This window comes from Sphaerodactylus townsendi, linkage group LG05 (assembly GCF_021028975.2).
Source record: "Sphaerodactylus townsendi isolate TG3544 linkage group LG05, MPM_Stown_v2.3, whole genome shotgun sequence".
NCBI lineage: Eukaryota > Metazoa > Chordata > Lepidosauria > Squamata > Sphaerodactylidae > Sphaerodactylus > Sphaerodactylus townsendi.
Window position 1 is genome coordinate 23315320 of NC_059429.1, and position 16983 is coordinate 23332302.

At 41.9% G+C, this 16983-nt stretch overlaps 1 protein-coding gene across 1 annotated transcript in view; it reads right to left on the reverse strand.

Moving 5' to 3' along the window:
• XPR1 (xenotropic and polytropic retrovirus receptor 1) overlaps positions 1–16983 on the reverse strand; it is a 146549-nt gene that overhangs the window by 54087 nt on the left and 75479 nt on the right. Inside the window, exons 3-4 of the mRNA XM_048496150.1 lie at positions 16118–16219; positions 6555–6778 (exon numbers count right to left, since the gene is read on the reverse strand). Coding sequence (XP_048352107.1) covers positions 6555–6778; positions 16118–16219 — 326 coding nt within the window. The remainder of the gene's footprint in view (positions 1–6554; positions 6779–16117; positions 16220–16983) is intronic.

Below are 16983 nucleotides of genomic sequence, written 5' to 3' on the forward strand. Positions count from 1 at the left end.
TGAGTTGCGGATGTCACACTCACGTCTAGATAGGCTGTTAGACAGTGCTAGGTGGGAGTCAACAGTTGTAGTCACACATTGGTACCAATGACATTTAGGAAATGTAGCAGGAGAAGTTCTAGGAAGCTAAATTCTAGGCTGCCTAGGAGAAGGTTAAAATCAGGACCTCCAGGTGGCGTCTCTGAAATGCTACCTGTTCCCACTTATGAGAGGCCCCGAAGCTAGGCAAAGCTGGAGATACTATGGGTCTCAATGTCGTGGATGAGAGAAAGGTGAATTGCAAGGCAGAGGGTTTCAGATTTTGTCCAGGAACTGGGGAACCTTTTGGGGATAAAGGCAGGCCTGTACAAAAGGGACCGAAGGAGCTTCATCTTTAACCATAAAGAGGAACCAGGCTGCTGGCTCAACATTCAAAAGGTGGCAGAACAGCTTTTAAAACTGGATTCCTAGGGAAAGCAATAGGAACTGAGGTGACTTCGGATTTGAATACAGAGTCCATAGGATGCAGACAGAGAAGGAGGTTTTTTAAATCAACCACATACAAGTGAGGAACTATAGCAATGCGTGATAAGTGATAAGGTGTCTAAGTACAAAAGGCTAGAGGGCAAAGGCACATAGAAATCCCCAGGTTAGGGACCAGAGACAGAGTATACAAGTGTCTCTATGCTGAAATAGTAGAAACATGTTAGGCCTAAAATACAGGGAGCTGGAGTACAGAGTTTTGAGGGAGGGACATTGATATGAGTAGGGCATCACAGGAGACATGAATTGGAATGAGAGGAACCAGTGGGATGCTGTTATCCTAGGAGTTACAGGCTCTACAGGAAGGGGATAGGACAGAAGTATTGGGGTAGGAGTGGCCTCCTCTACATCAGCAAAGAGAGCATAGTGTCACATAAAATAGACAATGCAGGAGCTGATTCCCTCTACAGAAAAACACTGTGGATATCAATACCAGGGGTGGAGCATAGTTTAACATTAGGAATATATTATGATACTATTAAGCGCTGAGAGGATTCTGAGATGGAAAAAGAAATTGAAACTATAAAAGAAAGCAAAATGTAGAGTAGTGGCCATTTACCTTTATCCCCATATAAACTGGAAAAATGCATATTCTAGGTCATAGTAAGGAGAACATTCTGGATATATTTTAAATGACTATGCTTAGAGCAGATGGTTGTAGAACCAACTAGGAGATGTGATCCTAGATCTAATTCTATGTGGGACATTGGGACCTAGATGGGAAGTCAATTATTTATTGGGCAGTAGGGAACTTAGCTGACTGACTGCATCTGAGATTCAGTATCTCTACATCACAGACAAACCAACTACTAAATATGGTTACATTTGCCTTCAGAAGGAAATTTCTCAAGATGATGAGGGGATAGTCATAGAGGAAGCTGAAAGGGAAAATCAAGAGTCTGAAATGTCAAGATGCTTGGGGTTATTTAAAAGCAGTCTTAAAAGCTCAACTGGAATGTGTTCCACAGGTTAGGAAAGAGAGCAGGCCAATCAAAGAAACCACCATGGTTAACAAAGGGCGTTGAGAAGTGTGGGGAAAAAAGATGCTTTAGAAAATGGAGTCAACAACTGATAAAGAATGCCAGAGAACACAAGTGGTGTAAAGAGGAAGCCAGAGTTAATGACTGTAAGGGGAGGCAAAAAGGGATTATGAGGGCATGGCTGTGGCCCAGCATCAAAACCAGCAACAAACAGTTCTTCAAGTACATCAAAAACAGGGAAATGACCAGCAAAGAGCCCGGTGGAGCCCGTTAAGATGACAAAGGAACAAAGGGTGTGCTAAAGGTGACAGGAGATTACAGAAAGCTGAATGAATTCTTTGCATTCTGTCTTCCCCAAGAGGAGGTGAGGAAAAGTTACTGCACCTGAACCAAGAGAAGTGGGAGAGATCAGGAATAGCAGAGATGAGTGGTGAGACAGGAGAGAAGTTCTGGCAGCCATTGATAAACTAGAAATGCTACAAATCCTAGGCCCAAGATTGCATTCCACCAAAGGTTCTTAAAGAGCTCAAGCATGAAGTGCTGATGTTCTCACTTTATTATACAACTTATCCTTGAGAATCAGGCTCCATCCCACAGAGACTGGAGAGAGATGGCCAATGTCACACCAATCTTTAAAAGAAAGGATCTAGGGGGACCGAGAGTACAGGCCAGTCAGTTTGACATCCTGTTCCTAAGTAAATTAGTAGAATCTGTCATTAAAGATAAAATTATAAAACATGCCACAAAAAGCAAAAGGCAAGAGGAGTCAACATGAAGCTGCAGGGGAGGCAATCTAATGCCCTGGAAACTTACACAGGAGTTCTTTGAGGGATGTAAATAGGCATGTGGATAGGGAACAGTGGACATTGTCACTTGGATTTCCAAAGGCTTTTGACAAAGTTCCCTCACAGAGACTATTAGAAACTCAGCAATGAAGGAATAAGAGGAAGTCCTCCTATGGATTTAAAAACTGGTTGAAACAGGAAGCAAGAGTAGGTGTAAATGGGAAATTCTCACAATGGAGATGTAGGGTGGAGTGTACCCAAGGATCGTGTGGGACCAGTGCTGCTTAACCTATTCACTTAAATGACACAAATTAGAGTAGCGTGGTATTAGGATTTACAGATGATACAAATTACTTAGGTGGTGAGAACCACAAAAGGATTCTGAGGTCAATAGGACATAAATTAGAGTGAGAGTGCAGGAGCTAAGAATGGCAAATGCTGAGTTCAATGTAAAATGCAAAGTGACAATTACATAGGGGCAAAAATCCAAACTCCACCATACAGCACTACAGGGGTCAGTGCTATCAGTCCTGAACCAGGGGAAAGGGATTTAAGTCTTAATTGAGTAGTTCCATGGGAATGTCAACTCAATGTATGTAGCTGTAGAAAAGGCAAACTCTATGCAAGGGATAATCAGGAAAGGAATTGATAATAAAACTGCAAGATTGTCATGCCCATATACTCCATTAGATGCGACCACTTGAGTACTGTGTCCAGTTCTGAGTCACCCACATCTCAGGATGTGAAGGAATAGAAAAAAAGAAGTGCAGAAGAGAACTGACGGGATGATTGAGGGACTAGGCACCTTCCCATATAGGGAAGGCTGCAAGAAGCGTTTTAGGACAAGTTTGGAGGCGTCTGGGGATATGATTGAAGTCCTATAAAATTATGCATAGGGTAGAAATGTTGACAGAGAAATTTTCTCTCTCACAATAGAACAGAGGGCATTCATTGAAAATGCTGGGGGGGGGAAGAAGTGGGACTAATAAAGGGGGAAACACTTCTTCTGCGATATGTGATTGGTGTTTTGGAATATACTACCACCAGGAGGTGGAGTGATGGCCACTAACCTGGATGAAAGCTTTAAAGGGGGCAAGGACAGATTTATGGAGGAGAGTCAATTTATGGCTGCAATCATTGATCCTCTTTGATCTAGAGATTGCAAAATGCCTTTCAGTCAGGTGCTTTCGGAGCAACAACCCCTTGAGAAGGCCATTGCTTTCACATCCTACATGTGAACTCCCAAAGGCACCTGGTGGGCCACTGCGAGTAGCAGAGAGCTGGACTAGATGGACTCTGGTCTGATCCAGCTGGCTTGTTCTTATGTTCTTATGTTCTTAACCCTTCGTCTTCTAACCACTAAACCATGACAGCTATCAAAGTTCCCTTCTTTGAACTCAATGAAAAACACCAGACATCACAAGAAAATAAAATAAACAATGACATCTTAAAAGCTATTAGGCTCTACATTAAACCTGAATCAGTCATTTTCTATTCAAACTTGTAATTCAAGCACCTTTTAAAGATTAGTTGTTCCAAGAGTTCAGAATACCTCGGACCAAGCTTATCAGAAAAGGCAAAAGGCAAGGTTAAATGCTGTGTGTGCGTGTGTGCGCGCGTGCAGAGGGATAGATTTAGATAGATTTATATATCTAGAAAGAGAGAGTTGTGTTTGATTATATACACAAATTATTTCTTTGCTCAACGGTTCCACTTCGGCTATACATCCAAGTTTTGGCAATGATGCTCAAAGTGACCCTAGTTAAGTCAGCCATCCAAATGGAAGCCAAAATTTGAAAGAAAACAAAGGCTGGCAGTCTACTGTGCCTGTGGGAGAGGTTACAACAGCTCTGCTGAAACAATTTTCAATTTAATTATGCCTGAAGTGATTTAATATTGGAGCTCAGGAGCATGGAAGGGAAGGAAAAAGACAGGGAGATGGGAACAGGAAGTCAGTGCATTAATGATCTCTATTACTGCCAATGAGAAATTTTAATTACTTTCTCTTGAAGAAACCCAGCCTTTCCCCTCCCTCGGAAAAGTCGTGCTTTGTTTCATAAAGCTGAAATGAAAAATGAAACAAAGTAATAATTTTGACCATGGATGTTTCTGCACCGAATGACTTTGCTCGCTGCGGGAGTAATTATAGCTTTTTACATGCCTCAGGAAGTCAAAGCTATTGCAAAAGCCTAATATTACCATATCGCATGTGGTTGAATTCTTGCAATGAGAGCCCTCTCAACCCGAGAGCACCATTTCAGATATGGAGGAATAAAAAGTGAAAGAATTCAGGAACAATTTTAAAAAATTAGACATCAGGATTATATTTTGCTTTTTTTAAATCTCTAACGTCATTATCGTTGCTTTTGACCAGACTTTTCATCCACAGGCTCTCTGGGCAATTTCCCCAAGTTACAGGACTATATAAACAGGTTAACCTCTGGTACCTTCTGAAAGGTCCTTGCACATAAAGAGTGGTTTATGCTCAAGCATCAGCTAGACATCCATTCCAATGGCAGTGTTATATTTTAAGAAGTTCTCCCTGTTATGCTTTCTTCTCAGTAGGCCTTCAAAAAAGTCATTTCCTGGATCAGCAAATATTCTCCTGAAAACGATGTCCAATAGCTGCAGCTTCCATTTAGACGGCCACAACGAATCGTGTCCTTGCTTAGCTTCTGCAAGCGGCAATGCCAGTAAAAATTCCTGACTCTTCACCAAGTCCTTTGTCTGTGTCAAAGAATTTGATACAAGCCAAGTGGCTCCCAATGTTCCATTATGCTTCAGAAAGACTGAGACCTGGTATGTTTACTGTCAGCGGAAGCAAGAAACCTGACATGGTAGACTGTAACATTAATGAAGTAAAAACTCTCCATGTAATAAAAAAAGGAAAAACTGCCTGCAAGTTGAGATAGGAATTCACTGACTCTGTCCTCTACTTTGCTAATTTAATACTTGCATTGACAATATTTCCTTCATAAAGGATTCAAAGTAGTATTTCTTCACCATCTGTTTGACCAAGGCAGGTTTGGGTAGGGTTAAAAATACAACAGAATATGAATCCATATCTCATTCATAACACTGGTTTGAAGTCATGATTCTCAACCAAAATCATATGCATACCACTGGTGAAAGACAGAAATATTCTAGTGGGGTGCAGGGCTTTTATAATAATTACTTGGGATTTCCTCTCCCTCAGTCCCTGTCTCCACCTGCAAATGTTGAATGCCATCTCCTCCCCATGCTATCTGACAACGATAATCTACCTTTGACCTTCTGGCATGCTAGCAGTAACCTTGGACACTTGATCTTTCATTCCCACTGCCCACCAGCAAGTGTCTTTGATGTTATCTGCTGATCCTACTTGCTAGGAATCATCCATTATGCTTCTACAATTATGTAAAGTTTTTACTATAAATGGTAAATATTATAATGGAATCCCTGTAAACATATCAAATGTCCTGCTTGGAAAGAGTGGGCTTTTTCTTTCTATCATGGTGGGACCCAAGTTCTTTGATGGCTTCCCAGGTGGGTATGATCCTCCGTGGAGCCCAGCTCGGATAGAACCTGGTGGTTTCCCAAATGGGAGGAGGTGCCTCACGAAGTGGCTGCTCTGGTCCCTTCTGCAGCAGTTTTGCTGTAGCTCTGCTTGCCCTGGATCCCCTTAGCAGGAGAGAAGGATCTGGTCGCCATTTTGAGGCAGAGAGAAAAAAGGTGGGAATTCCTCACGTGCGAAGGAACTCCGCCAAGAAATCCCCCCCCAACAGAAAGAGTACAGACAGATGTAGACAAATAACACACAATGAGAAAGACAAAAAGGAACTGTGTAGACTGATTACAGCAGACAGATAGACACAAAAAAGCGAGGAGCCTGCAAGATCTGTGCTCTCCCTGTTAGAGGCAGGAAAAATACTGAGGGAAGATGGCTGTCGACCCTCAAGACAGGAAGTTGCAGAAAACTTGTTTCTGCCTCACTGAGCATGGGGTGAGGAATCACCCAATCATGATGTCCTCCGCCTCCAGGAGAACCACTGGTTTTGAGGACTGCCTGAACTAAGCCTATATGGTCTCATTCAATAACTTCTTATGTACAGCGATCAGGATGAGGGCCAGATGGAACCCTAATAAAATCCAGCAGAGAAATCCCAATGTAATAACAAGGTGCCACGGCCAATATGTGAGCCCCCCTTGGCTTAATCATTAAGCATGTGCTTCAGTGGGAAAAGGCAAACAGACAAGAGATCTCTACATTACGGAGCACAGTTGGTACCTGATAGTTCTGCAGCAGGATGAGGCTGAGGTAGAACTCACTGAAGGCCAGTTTCAGGTCTCTGATGTTCCTATGCTGAACACGCTCCTCATGGGACAGGTGGAAGACAGGCTTTTTACGCTGCCGCAGTGCGGTAAGACCGCTATTTTCTCTCTGCGCATCCAAAGTTGACTGCAACTCATTTTGTAGGGTAGCAAACCTGCGCTGAGCTTCCGCAAGCTTCTCTATACGAAACAAACAAAAAATTATCTTATTACATGCCGCAGATGAACATACAACAAATGTTGTTTGTGGAATTTTGACTACAGTATATTGTACGAGCATGAATATACTACATGTTACTTTCTGACCATATTGATTGTAAACAAGGTTGATACTAGCGTGCCAAGCAGCAATGACAGGAACAAACAGACCAATTTGGCACACTAACCTGGACTTAGGTTGTAAACAACAACTACAATAAATGATTCAAAAATCAACTTGTACGAAGTTATTATTTCAATTATTTTTCATGTGAATAATTTACAATAAAGCAATAATCCTAACACTAACCCTAATCTAATCTCAAATTCATAAAATTCATAAAGTGCAATACAAATAAATAGGAAATGCCAGTGTCAATCGGACAACATCAATGTACAAATATCATAATTTTTATAATATATAAATATACACATACATAATATACATAATATAATATACACACATACATAATTATATATATAATATATAAATATACACATAATATATATACACACACACACATATATATACATATATATACATATATATATACACATATATATATACATATATACATATATATATACATATATACACACACACATATATACACACACACACACACACATATACACACATATAGATACACACACACATATATATATATACATATATATACATACATACATATATATACAAATATACACACACACACACACACACACACACACCCAGCAGACATTTTTGATGGGACAATAACAATCAAAAATTCTTGGAGGATATTCAAATTAGATTAGGGTTAGGATTATTGCTTTATTGTAAATTATTCACATGAAAAATAATTGAAGTAATAACTTTGTACAAGTTGATTTTGAATCATTTATTATAGTTGTTGTTTACAATCTAAGTCCAGGTTAGTGTGCCAAATTGGTTTGTTTGTTCCTGTCATATTGATTGTAAAACAGCAAAAGGTCAATTGCGTCTGCTACTAACTATGTGCCAAATTGACACCAAAAGAATTTGGGGTTTAAAGGGAAGGGGGGGGGGTGACGTTTTATGAACCAACTGCTTTCCTCACATAGTAGTGTTTGCCACTGCTTCCTCTCTCAGTCTGAAGATCTGGCATATTGTAAAAGGGAATTTTTCCTTGAGTGATCCCAGTCAATTGGGAAACACATTTATAATACAATGATGTTGTGCTGTCAAGCAGCAAATTAGATGAGTATTAGATGAAATTACAAATCTAAATCATTGTGAGGACAATGAATCCTGCCTCATTCTGAATGGGAGTACATTTTCATTGTGTTTCAGAGAACTCAGAAAAACTGCTAAATCAGGAAATGGAAATGTTTTTGGGGGAAGAGATCCAATGTTTTCGCGGAACATGCTTCCCCTTTGGGCTCAAATTTTCAGCAAATCTGTTATTCCCTATCACTGAATATACATTAAAAAGTTGTCTTGCCCTCAATTCAACAAGCTTTCAGACCTGCCTTTATTCTCTACAAGTGAAAAGTGACTGTGGTTCTATATACTTTAAACAGAAAACTTAGAACCCATTTATTGTCCTAGTGCAAGCAGTTAGACTATGTCAGAAAACAAAATTACTTGTGTATTTTTATGTATAAATTGTTCTGTGCAATTCCAAGATCGTAATTAAATATATTCAGATTTAGAAAACAAATTGAGAAGCAAAATCAAGGCAAGATACAATTAGAGTATTAGCATGTAATAAAATGTTTTACAGTAATTTAATATATCATTTAACTGTAACAAAGGCAAAATTTCATTGACTGTATTCTTTAAGACAATGTGAAATTAGACAGCTAATAAGTATTGTTCCACTGAAATATCTCAGGGAATTGTTCTTTCTAATTAATTTTTCTCTTAATTCTTTACTAGTCCCAGCTATACCATATTGTTGCCTCCATACCAACTTCCAATCAAACAGAACCACTTCTCACAAACAATTTAATATCCAACTGTCCCAAGTCTATTCTAAAACTATATTCTAAAACATTTAAAAGACAAATTGAATGAGACCTCTGAGATGATAAAGCACTGATAGAAGATCTTTGTGTGAGGACGTCTCTAGGTACAATTTAAATTAGTTTTACTAGGTTTTCGAGATAAAAGCTAATACAGTTTCAGATGGATCCGAGATTAACCATAGTCAATTATCCCCCTCCATAGGACAAATGCAGAAAAAATTACATAGGAAATCTATTTTCACTCTGAAAGACACATCAATTATTACTATGAGTCATGATGGGGCACTTATTGGACATCAGGTTTCCATGAGGAAAACCAGTCACCTCCTCCAAAAATCACTACATGCAATTTAAAACTGCCTTAATATGCAACCTACTATTTCTGCAGAGAGCACACATCTCTCTTCTGTGACTAACATAACTGTAATGTGCAGCCGCTTGTGTTTCATTTTTGTGCTGTATTGCTGGTTTCCTTTTGAAGTCAATAGTTTTAAACTATGTTTACTTTGAGATTCAAGGAACTGCATCTGCTGTTGCTTGAGACGGAATAACCAACTTGGGTCCACACATCTAGCCTTGGGCTGAAAGTTCTCCAGTAGGTAGCTGAAGGGCTTTCAGTTGGAAATTATTGGGGGGGGGGGGCTTTAAGACAGGTTCAGGTAAGCTAATCAGTACTAGGTCTACAGACTCACCTGGCTTTGGTAATGGCAGAATAACCTGCCTCTTGGGACCCCCCTCATTCTGGTTGTTTATAAAACCCATGTGAATGTTCTCACTATCAGCTATGAGCCCCATGCAAGCTCCTTTCAGATGAACAGGCAGTTGAAGGGCTCAGTTTTCTCAGAGGTGATCAATGTAGAACTAGACCAGGGGTAGGGAACCTGCGGCTCTCCAGATGTTCAGGAACTACAATTCCCATCAGCCCCTACCAGCATAGCCAATTGGCCATGCTGACAGAGGCTGATGGGAATTGTAGTTCCTGAACATCTGGAGAGCCGCAGGTTCCCTGACCACATCTAAAGGAGAAACAAGGAGTTCCTGAACTAGACATTAAGATGTAAACTTGGATTAAAAAACCAGAAAGGGAGGGGCAACTAGTTCTGCTTTCCGTGTAGCAGTATGAGCACACTGGTATGTGGATATGTCTTAGCTTCACATTGCTAAAAGAACCTGATTTCTACACAAGTAGCCTGACACACCAGAACAGGGCCTATTAAGTATTTTAGGTTACCCAAGGCCAAGTTGCTATACACAGTCATTTGTGTTAATGCAGCATCTTTGAGGGCCTTACCCTTATCCCTTTCATTTTCCCCTGTTTGTTGCTTTCAAGAACAGCAGAAGGGCCTTAACCCTTATCCTTTCATTTTCCCTGTTGTGCTAAAACAGAAGGAAACAGAAATTTCCAAGCATCATTTGTCATACTCAGTTAATGGGACCACCCATCGGACCAGTAAGCCATTCTAGCATTGAAATGTGGACCATATGAAGCTGTAAATTAAGATGGGAGTACTCCCAGCAGCATGTGCAGATAGCAAGACACTTACTGCAAAGCTTGTGGATCACAGGTAGATTCTAGGATCAGACTTCTAAGCTCTCTTCAGCTTTGTTAAGAGCTGTAAATTAAGCTGTGCTCAGACACAGTTCAGTCAATCCACCTCACATTTAAAGAGCACTTTTTCTCTGTGCAAGAGGTTTCAATGGAAAATATGCCTTGCCATTCCCACAAAATCTTAGCTATACTTTGGTGGCCAGGATCCCTAAATTCCTGGCTTTTTTTGTTTAACTGGTCTTCTGTTTGCAATAGGGGGCCTCGCAGAACTGTGATGTTGACAGCGCACTTGCCAGATCAGGAAATAACAGGACGAGTCTGAGAATGTGACTGACAGTGACAAAATCTGGCAGGTATCCGAGAAGATACGGCTTCTCCAGTCTTAGTTAGAAAGGCTCCTTTTCAAGACTATAGTTAGCAAGTGACACCGTATGTAGTAAACAGCAGACATTAAGCTGGTTTGGATTTTTTTCCTATTTTGAAAAGCACAGTTAAAATTTTGAAGTCCAACATATGAGTTACTTCAGGAAGCAAAGTTTGTTATGTGGAAATATTTATGTTCCAATAGTGCAAATCCTTCAAGGTAGTCACAGATTAGCAGCCACATTCAAGCGTTCAGGCTAGCCTTATGAGAAGCCTTTATTTTGGTCTTCATATTTAGGGCCATAATGAGGAAGTAGATATTTTCAACTGCACTACCCAATAAACAAATAAACTTCTGCATCATGCTTGGAGAAAGCAAGTTCAGAGGTGTAGAACTATCCCCTTGCTCAATATTTTCCAGTCACTCTTAAAGATTTAGTATTTCTCCTTGACCCTACTATTTATTGAGCCATTTAAGGCCTCATACTCATTTCATTCCCAACAAAATAGGTTTTTCTTGATGTTCTTCTCCTTTTCAAATTAACCTGTTGAAGGCATTTATTTCCATATTGTAGCATCTTGACCATATTGTAGCATCTTGACCTCCAAAACTGCCTCCATAATGCTCACTCCATTGCATTTCGTTGTTCTTTTCCAAATTCTCGAACCAAATTAGTTTTAGTTTAGATAACAAGCTTGCAGGCGGACCATATTTATTTTTGTACAGCACCCAGCTAAATAACCATTTACTTCTGGATAGTGTTTGGCCTTCCTAGATAATGCAGGAGTTGTGTTGATATTTGATCCTTGTGTTGTTATTTGATCCTTCACATGATCAGATATGAAACACAGAAGCGTGCACAAGCTTTTTAACAGAGACATGATAAAGGCTGGGGTTTCATTTGATTTCTACCTGTTTAAAGCTTTTGAGCAGTTCTCTGTTCCCTTCCCATATCCAGGTGGGCATGGGACGGAGGCGTACAGCTTGATCGAGACGGATCGGCACTGCTGGTTTTACTGGATCTGACTGCATCTGTGCTGCTGACGATGGTGCGACCATTTCCACCTTTTGACCCATCACTGGCTGCTTCTGGGGTCGGGGGTAATATCCTGGGTAATGGCTTCACCTTTGTTCCCTCCAGGAATGTCCGAACCCAGTAAGTGAGGTTAGGGGATGGGGCTTCTCAATGGTGCCCACTTCATTGTGGGTTAGCACAGGTGGTCCTGTTATCCCTTCTGTTATTTAGCATCTAAGATGCACCCCTTGCTGCTCAACTGTGGGTGCAGAGTTTTGGGCTGATTTGTCATCCATAATGCTTTAGATGACACTCAGCTGATTCTGTTGATGGAGGGAAACCGACTTCTACCCCTGCGGTTCTCCAGCAATGCTTGGAGGTGGTTGCTGTTTGGTTGAGACAAAGCAGGATAAAACTAAATCCATCGAAGACAGAGGTCCTGTAGGTGGGTCACAAAAGGGGGGGGAGGGGGGTTTCAGCTGCCATTGCTGAAGGGGGCTTCTCTATCATTAAAGCTCCCTCTCGAGTCTGGAGCCCGCAAGGGGTTTGCCCTGAATTTGCCCTGGATTACGGTTCTCTTCCATGGAGGCACAGGTGGCACCTGGAGCGGCTCCAGGTGGCATTTTTTCCATCTAAGGTCAAGCAGGTTGGCTGCAACCTCTTACCTCCCCCCCGACTGACACTGGCCACAGTGATCCATGCCAGCGGTCACCTCCAAGGTTAGACTACTGCAACTCACTCTGTCATGCGAGGCCTTCCTCAAGGGGTTGAGCCTGAAGTTGAAGTTGGTCCCAAAATGCAGTCGATGCACGACTTCACGGAGTAGTTCATCCTCCAAGATCTATCTCGGCCGTGGCATACCACCTGCATTGGCTTCCGCTAGAATTCCAAATCATCTTCCAAGGTGTTGGTTTTAACCTTTATAGGCACTCCCAATGCCTGGGGCTCCTCTTCATATCTTAAGGACCGCCTGTCCGTATTATGTAATCCCTGTTCGCGACCTCCTGCTTTTGGCCGGAGGCCAATTTGGTTGAAAGTGGTCCCGGAGCCCCTCCATGAGGTATGAAAAAAAGCTAGCCTCTACCCGAGCCAAGGAGCCTTTGGTGCCCCACCTGGCTAACCTGTTGGAACACTCTCCCCTCCAGGCCATCTGCCCCCCCCAAGGAGACCTAGAACAGTTCCGCAGGGCCTGCAAAGACCTAAGTTGTTCTGCCCGAGACTAGCACTTGGGGAGGTCGGCCGTTGAAAGTGCCATCTCCTGCGCCCCATATTCTACCTTGGGGGTTTGTCCATATCATGCTGACCTCCTGATGAGTTTGTCATTGCTTATGTTATTATCTGATTTTAAGATGGAGGTTGATGGTTTTATTGGTTTGTACAATCACCCAGAGCCCCTTTGGGAGATAGGTATGGTATCATTAAATCTGATATACAAATAAATAAATAAATAAATAAATATACTAGCCACCTCCTGCAATTTCTCCTCACCTTGCTGAGATGGGCATGAGCGAGTTGTATTGGCAGTGGATATCACTTGTGGATGCTGAAACAAGTGAAAGTAAGTTGGGCAACAAGGGTATTTATAGTTTGCTGCTATTGACAGCTTTGCTTCATAGTTCAGCAGGTCAAAGAGTTCTGTGTTCTATATTGGCATCTTGGCTGCGAGAGCTCCTCATTAAATAGGAATGCCATATCTCTTTACTGTGCCATCATCGCCATCACAGCCTGCTAAATAGAATACTGGGGCAGAACCTGAGAGACCTAAATTAAAATTCCAGGTATGCTACAAACAAGTTACTAGATATCACTATCACACCTCCACTACTTCCAGTGGGTCAAAATGAGAAAAGAGATGTTAACTAAGGAATGTTGTTAGCCATAAAACTTGAAAAAGCATGGAAATAATGCAATATTGAATGCAAAAATCAGAGTGAGAGAAACCTGGATTCAAATTCTGTTTGGACACAGCCTGTAATACCAGCCTCTGGGGATGGTAACTTTTTTCAAAATCAACCTCAGCAATTGCCTGGCTAAGCTTTCCATGGAACGCTCCACAACTGCCCTTCATAGTTTATAACAGCTTTAACACTGTAAAAGCACAACAAACTTTATTGCATTACAATGCATTCGAAGTGGCTTCGGCAGGGGTGCATCCTGCTTGCTCTCACAGCGATGACTTACATCTGACTCTGAAAGTGGTGCTCTGGAAAACCAGTGAGTACCTTCTGCACAGAACTGCAGAATCAGAATTGGAAAGTGGGAATCATAGTACTGTCTGGTTCCATATGTAAATCCATCTAAAAAAAGAGGTTTCTTAAGCTTCACCAGAAAGCCTTCAAATATCCCACTACAGAAAGAGATGTGATTGTAGATGTGACAATGTTAGAAAAAGTTATATTCAATTTTTTAAAAAAGATTTTATTTTCTACCTTGTGCAACTAACAAAGGTTCAGTTCCAAAACTAATTGGCTCTTTGTTGCAACTGTGTGTGTAGTGGCTAAGAGTGGAGGACTCTGATCTAGAGAACTGGGTTCAATTCCCCACTCCTCCTACATGGCTCCCGCTGGGTGACCTTGGGTCAGTCACAGTTCTCTCAGAAATCCTTAAACCCCACCTGTCTCAAGAGGAGCCTGTTGTGGGGAGAGGAAGGGAAGGAGATTGCAAGCCGCTCTGATACTCTTTAAAGGTAGAGAAAATGGGTTATAAAATAAATCCTCCTCCTCCTTCTTGGTGACTCCAGCTCTTTCATAACTACCATGCTTGTTCTAGCTTACTTAGTTCCACTGAGAGAACTAGAGTGGCCAGGCTGGGAAATGAATGCCCAGCTCTACAGCAATTTACTCATCCCTGACTAAATGTGGATGGGACAAACTTTGTAATCCTAGGTCAGGGGTCTGCCGCAATTCACCTGGGGAGCCTTAGATAGTTCCTGGACTTTGGTTTCATCAGCCCTGCCAATTGGCCATGCTGGCAGGGGCTGATGGGAATTGTAGTCCATGAACATCTGGAGAGCCACAGGTTGCAGACTCCTGTCCTAGACCATGTCATCCAGTTGGGCTTGAGCAGATAATTGCAACGTAGCAGCCATATTTTCATAGCGGCCCTTCTCCCTTTCCCTAAGGAGCTGATGGAAGGCACTCTCTCCTCTAACTCAATTTGTCTCGCTTGCCTATTAGGAGGAGGAAAGGTAGTTGTACTGCTTCTCAAGTCCTGCATTTCCATAAGAGGATGGCAGAAGGGGAACAACTCTTCTTTAAAAGATACCCATCATCTGTTCAACCCTGATTTTAGGGCTGGAGTGGGGGTGGGGAGGCATCATGTCTGCTAAGGGAAGCCTGGCAATCAAAGAAAAATAAAAAGAAGTATTGCTCCTGGCTAGAGACTGAAAATTTGTATTCAAAAAGAAAAGAAAAGAGAGACAGGACAAGTTTTCATTAAAAGAAACCAGAACTTCACACACCTCCTAACAAAAAATACTCTTGCCCCAAAGATAGGAAGCTTTTCCAATTGGTGTTCACCATTGAAACATTCTTCCAAACAAAAAGCACTAATCCGGAGCTGGAAATTATCCTCTGGTCACCAGAGGGAGATAGATGTTCTCTAATAAAGCAGACTTAAACTCTTCACATTTTGAAGTTTCTGATGAAAGTATAAGAAATTTCACCCTAATGGAAATCCTAGATAACATACTGGAAAAGCGTATCAATGAAAGCTGGGAGGGTTTAAACCTCGATCATCAGGTTTCATGGTTTTGACCAAAGATGTAAAGTGAAAAAAGGGGGAGGGGTTGACTTAAGAGTGGTTTGTTGTCATGAAGCGTGAAGCTTTTGTTCCCTGCAATTTTGTCTCTTGCAACCAACTTAAGATTTTTTTAAATCCAACATTCCTTGGCAAGAAAATGGTTGGTACTAACGATTATATTTTAAAAGTGTACATAGCCTTGGGAATAACTCGCTAACTGGCAAGACAAGAACTAACCTTTTAGGAATCCTCTGCAGGATTCCTTTGCTCCATCAATAATTAATTTTCAGTCTATTTCATTTCAAATGCTGCCTGCACTCTCTTGACTGAATCATCTATGCAAGCAGTTCAAATCTTAAGAGCATATGGAGATATTCAGTGGCTCCTTCCCCTCCCAACAAATGGGGAGCATTTTTGACTCTGGGGGTCCATTACTTCAAACATGAATAATTTCCAGAGACACTGTAGGGTATTTAGGTCGTTTTTTTAATTTCATGGTTCACTGGGTGTAAACAGATTTCTATAAAATGAACATTTTAATTGAATATATAGTTGTTATTGTTTCTTCAGCTACTGTTGACAGTGCCAACAGCTTTGGAAGAAATGAGATTAAAACAAATTGTAGAAGAGCTCTTCCCTCTCCCCTGAATATAAACCTCTTACCTGAATAAAAAGTGTTGATTTTGGCAAGTTCCTTCTCACAGGTTTGGAAGAATTTCTCTTCAAACTTGGCAAAATATCTCTTCACGGTGTCTTCATCTGTGACTGGGGAAATGGAAGACAAATCAAAATGTAACTTATGCTACAGTAAACAACAAAACAAAAGACCACACAGGAATCTGTACCATATTTAATCTTGGTCTTCTGAAGTAACTAAAATATTTCTCCCGAGGAGGATCCATCCCTTGGAACAAGCAAACATATCAAGAAAACTAAAATCTTATAACTCCCAAAGGAATCAACTGCTTTAGGATTAAAATTGGTGTTTTTCTTTACAGTTTTTCACTGCAGCCCTTCACACAGGAAAACAAGATGAACAGAGACATAAATAAGCATAACCGCTGAGTACACTTGGTAGTTTGTCACAGATATAAGATATACCCTGTTTCCCCTAATATAAGACATCCCCGAAAAATAAGACATAGTAGAGGTTTTGCTGAAGTGTGAAATATAAGGCATCCCCCTGTCCGGGGGTCGCTGCACCGGCTCGCCCCGGACTTGACTGGCTGGGAGGTGGGGCCGGCAGCGCGACAGCAGCAGGCCGGCGCGACGCCCCGACCCACGGCAGAAGCGCCGGCGGTGGGGCGGGGCCGGCGAGCGACGGGCGCACCCAGGCGCAGCTGCGGCGTGGCCAGCAGCTGCCGCTCCTTTCATCATCGGCGGGGCGCGGCCGGGACGACGGCGCGGCCGGGAACGCCCCCGAAGACCCCGGAAGCCTTTATAAGCGGCAGACGGCCGGGAGGGTGAGGCTGGCCACAGCAGGGCGTGGGAGGGTTGTGTGGGAGCTAAAGGAGGGTGGAGAAGGCGTC